The following is a 5035-nucleotide window of genomic DNA, read 5'->3' on the forward strand; positions in this document are numbered from 1 at the left end:
AGGCTGCCTGGCATTCTTCTTCAAAATCATAAAAGATGGCACGACTGTAAACAAAAGCAGCATGCTTTTCCAAGTGCAAATGAGTAGCCAATTGAGGCTCAGATTTATTAAGCCTGTTCAACTCATCCTGTTCATGCCTTTGAGCATCAAGAGCAGTTTCATAATGGACAAAGAATTCAACACAGGTCACATGAGGGTTTATAAAATTATAAAAAAAATTGTTTTCACCTTCAGACCTAGAAGTAGAACGCAGTAACACACCCATAAACAAGTCCCTGGAATATGCAGGGATCCAAAGATGCCTAATATTGAACATGTATGCAAACCACTCATGATCTACAAGGTCAAATTCCTCCATAACATTGTTCCAGCCATCAACAAATACATGGGGATCAATTTCTCTATCCCAAACTATTGCACTTAGCTTTTTCAAGAACTCAGTTTCATTACAAAACTGAGTTCTAACCTTTTCAGGTACCTTCCTCATTATGTGCCACATACATAACTTGTGTTTAGTGCTTGGTAAAAACCTTTTGTATGGCAATACCCATTACAGGGTCTAGATCAGTGATTATGCAAGAGGGTTCTCTTCCCATACACTTCAAAAAAGTTTGAAATAGCCACACAAAAGATTCTACATCTTCTTTAGATAATAAAGCAGCACAAAATGTAACACATCTCTTATGATTATCAACTCCAGTAAAAGAGCAGAAAACCAATGAGTATTTATTTGTATCATAGGTAGAATCAAAAGATAAAAAGTACCCAAACAATTGATAATCTCTTCTACCAATAGCATCAGCCCAAAAAACACGTGTCAAGTGCCTGCTTTCATCAACACAATAATCAAAATAATAAACCCCCTTTACTGCTTTTCACTTTTTGTTCAAGGTTTTGAACAAACATTGCACCATCAGCATTAGAGATATAAACTTTCACGTCCCTAGAAAAATTTTTGAAGTCGTTTTTATTGCCCCTGACATTTTTAAACCCACCACAAAGTTCTTTCATGATCCTATAAGACATAACAACCCCTATATTTAACTTTGAGTTGTCAAAAATAAACTTCTTATGAGCAAAATTTAAACTAACTTCATATTTAGTAACCTGCCTAGTAATAGGTGTAGAAAAAGGGTGAGAATGGGACTCATAAAAAGAGTAAACCATATACTGGCCACCATTACAAAACCTAAATTTAATATTAGCAGGACATCGAACTCTCTTCACAGTCTTTTTCCTTAAACATGCACCTTTAACTTGTTTACCAGCTTTCTTGTTATTTGTCACATACCCTTCTTTGCTATATAATAAATATTTAATTACAGTAACTCCTTTACCATTATTAGAACCAACCTTATTTTTATCTACTTTAGTATTACTAGAACAGACTTTAAATCCACACTCATTAGCATATTTGTAATAAAAGGCAATACCATCTCCAAGACTATCAAATTTCATTCCAAGAATAGGTTTGTTTTCCAAAGAGCAACCTAGGATATACTCTTTATCACCACTAGAATTATAATATATCTTAGGAAGCACAGGTTGAGTAGGTGTTTTGAAAACTCTTACATTCATATCTTCATCAGTGACAGCAGCAGAACAATGCTCTACACTTTCAGTCATCTTCCTGAAAAGTAAATGAATAAAAAAAAAGTAAATAAACAATAACAAAAAGTTAACCATTTAAAAAGTATACTAATAAAAACTATTAGACGTATACTAAAAAGTAAACGACTCAAAGCAAAAGGTAAATAAAAAAGCTCAAAAAGTTAAACAAACTAAAAAAAATGAAGTTATAAGGATTAAGCAAAATTAATAATGAAAAGTAAATGACTCAATGCAAAAAGTAAATTTAAAATAACAACACGTTATACTACTTGATTAAGACCAGCCAGCCATATAGCAACTTTATACATAACCACTGCCATGAATTGGGTAAGCAAGTGTAAAAGCCCTAAACCGGAAATAAAAAAAAACCCTAAATCGTAAAAATAAAGCCCTAAATCAAACACTAAATCGTAGAAAATAAATCAGAGAACAATTAAAAAGTAAAAATAAACTAATTGATAAAAATTAAAAAAAAAAACCCTAAATCGCGAAAATCGTAATGAAATAAACAACAAAAATAAAAATAAAATAAAAAACACAAGAAAATTACCTCAATGAATGACAAAAATCGAAGAATACAAAGTAATTGAAGATCAAAATCGAAGAATTTGACAAATCAATGATTACAAGCAAAGAGAGCAGATCGCGAAAAATTGCCTTTGAAAGAATTTGAAGGTAAAGAGAGAAAATGCGGAAGAACATAGAGAGAAAAAATGAAGCAGCGCCTGGAAAAACAAGGGAGGTCATTAAACTGCCAAAATTACGAAAATAACATTAATGAAATTGAAAAAGGCGGGTGAAGCATGAGCCGTTGGATTAAGAGCGATCAACGGTCACGATGAGTTCCTAGTTCCTAGTTCCTATTATAGGACTTGGTTTTCACATGATCCTAATTCTATATATATATTAATGGTCAAAGAAGCATCTTAAAATGTCGTGCAAAGTCAAAATAAGACTATCAAATTGAAACGGGGTCGGGGGAAGTACTTGTAGAAACTATAACATCTAGGTTCCCAGCTGGTGCATACTTTAAAAGGTTGTCTCTTCGAAGGCATCTAATAAAATTGGAATGATATAGAGAAGATTAGCATGGCTCCTGTACAAGGATGACACACACAAATCGAGAGAAGGTCCAAATTTGAAATTGGGTATTTCTGCTGATGATCGAATCACTGAATGACACTTCTTGGTGTTGCTTAGGGTTCTCTTCTTTTCGATCAGATACCTTAGTGTTCCTTTCTCTTCAAAAAGACTATAATAGTTCTGATCCGTATAAGCCCCTTGTTGATAAAGTTACATCTAAAGTGAATGGTTGGTTTGCAAAGCATCTATCTTGTGCTGGAAGACTTCAACTAATCAAGAGTGTGCTCTTTGGCATCAGACCTATTGCCACATATCTTTGTATTGCCTAAAAAGATTATGAGAGAAATTGAGGCCAAATTTAGAACTTTCATAAAAAAAAACTACAAAGAAAGCTTTAGTAGCTTGATCTCAGGTTTGCTTGCTTAAGGTGAGTTGTGCTCAGAATCTAATTTCTTTACTTGAATAGAATACTCCTACCATCACCAGATTGTTATGGGACTTATTAGCTCACAAAGCTCACAATTTTTGGGTTAAGTGGGTCCATAATTATTATTTCAAGGATGGATATTGGTGGACTACGCCTTCACCTAAGAAATGTTATTGGGTTCTTAATTAGGAAATTCTTAGGATGTAGGAAAGTTGTTGATGATATTGAGGGTTGGAAGGAGTGCAACTTGGTGAAAAAGGGAGTATTAAGAAGTTTATCAGTTGCTTATCCTTTATACACCTAGAGTTCCCTGGAAAAGAGTGATTTGTAATAGCTTGGCTTCCCCAAAAAGTCTTTTTAAGTACATGGTTAAATTTGAGGAATAGATAGGTGACTAAAGATAGGATGCCGATCTAAAATATCTAGTGTGATTTGATGTGTTTTTTATGTGCTCATGAAGTTAAATCTGTTTTACATTTTTCCTTTAAATGTTCTTACTCTTTGCAGATTTGGGAGAAGATTATGGTGTTGCTGAAATACAATAGAAATGTTCAGAATTTTGATGAAGATGTTAGATGGGTTCTTCAGCATGGCAAGAAGGCTAGACCAAGAAACAGATTGTTGAACACGTACTTTGCTGGAACAGTGCATAGTATTTGGTTACAGAGTTACTCTTTGATTTTCATTGGAAGTTGTAAAGCTAGAGACGTGTTGTTAGGGATATTATTTGTAATGTTTGCTTGTAAATAACTTGTTAGTGACATTCAATTGCTTTTTATGTTTTTTTTTTTCTCTACCTCTTGTTGTTATCTGGTAAAGGGAGCACCCTTCCTAGAAGATGACTTTCTGGTTCCTAAGTTGCTTCTTGGTCTCAGAAGTGAACCCTTCGTAGAAGGTGACACTTTTATCCCTCAAATAGGTTTGGTGGGTATTTGGCCTTTGTGATCTTGTGGTGTTTTGGTGGTTACAGCTTAACTCTTTGTAAGTTGTAACTTTCTCCTTTTAGTAATTAAATCTCTATGGATTACCAAAATTTAAAAAATATTGATTGGGGTAAATATCACCCCTGCCACGTGGCCCAATGAGGGCATAACACGTGTCACCCTCATAAAGGCCCAAGGGGATCCAATTAGAGGATGCCACGTGGCATTGAACCCCCAATGGGGGAGCAAATTCTCATCTGCTATAAATAGAGGAATCATCCTCATTCAATTGCATTTATAAATACAGACACAAAATCCGAGCAATATTAATTGCGGAATCTCCTTGAATAAGGGAGAAATACCTATTTACTTTCCGCACTATTACCATCCGGAATCATACTAACTTAATCGTCGGAGGCGGAACTCCACCTAACCGGAGTTTCGTGGTTTTGCAGGCACAGAAGTCAGGCGCGCATACTCCGTATTGTAACTCTCCCGAGGGACCAAAAACACCCGAAACATTTGGTGCCGTCTGTGGGGAGAGTACTACTGAGATGGCATCTGATGCTGTACTGAATGCAGAGGGCAGCCGGCCTACGACTGACCCTGAGGTCCATACGGACCATGAAAGTGGCAGTGGTGACGACTACAATGTCAAAACTTACATGGCCCCAGACGGGTCATTCCGCTCTAGGCGCACCCGTTCCAAAGAAAAGAAGGAACGAGACCAAGACAAACCTTGTCCCAACAACCCAGACAACAAGCACCCTGGACAACCCTAGGCGGCGGAGGGTGCTGCCCCCGTCACTAGAGACGAACTCATGAATCTCATGACTAGTTTCAAGGGGGAAATCAAAGACATAATCAAGAAGTCGGCTGGCTCAAGCAAGGGTCAGTCAGCAAAAAAGACTTCTTCCTCCGGGAAGAAGAAAATCAAAGACTGGGTGCCTACTCCGCATCCCAAACCCAAGGGGACGGATGGGCCCCTGAT

The 5035-nt window shown here is 36.5% G+C and overlaps 1 protein-coding gene across 1 annotated transcript; it reads right to left on the reverse strand.

Moving 5' to 3' along the window:
- Positions 1-512: 512 nt before the first annotated feature.
- LOC110703705 (protein FAR1-RELATED SEQUENCE 5-like) lies at positions 513-1626 on the reverse strand. Its single transcript, XM_021881493.1, has 2 exons — positions 905-1626; positions 513-825 (listed from the first exon to the last, which is right to left on the reverse strand). Exons 1-2 carry the CDS (start codon positions 1624-1626, stop codon positions 513-515), a joined length of 1035 nt encoding a protein of 344 aa, XP_021737185.1.
- Positions 1627-5035: the final 3409 nt, after the last annotated feature.

This window comes from Chenopodium quinoa, unplaced genomic scaffold (assembly GCF_001683475.1).
Source record: "Chenopodium quinoa cultivar QQ74 unplaced genomic scaffold, ASM168347v1, whole genome shotgun sequence".
Lineage (NCBI taxonomy): Eukaryota > Viridiplantae > Streptophyta > Magnoliopsida > Caryophyllales > Amaranthaceae > Chenopodium > Chenopodium quinoa.

Coding starts and splice junctions, on each gene's coding strand:
- LOC110703705 (XM_021881493.1), bottom strand. CDS start 1,626: ATGACTGAAAGTGTAGAGCATTGTTCTGCTGCTGTCACTGATGAAGAT. Junction 826..904: donor TCTAATGCTGATGGTGCAAT/GTTTGTTCAAAA, acceptor TGATGAAAGCAG/GCACTTGACACGTGTTTTTT.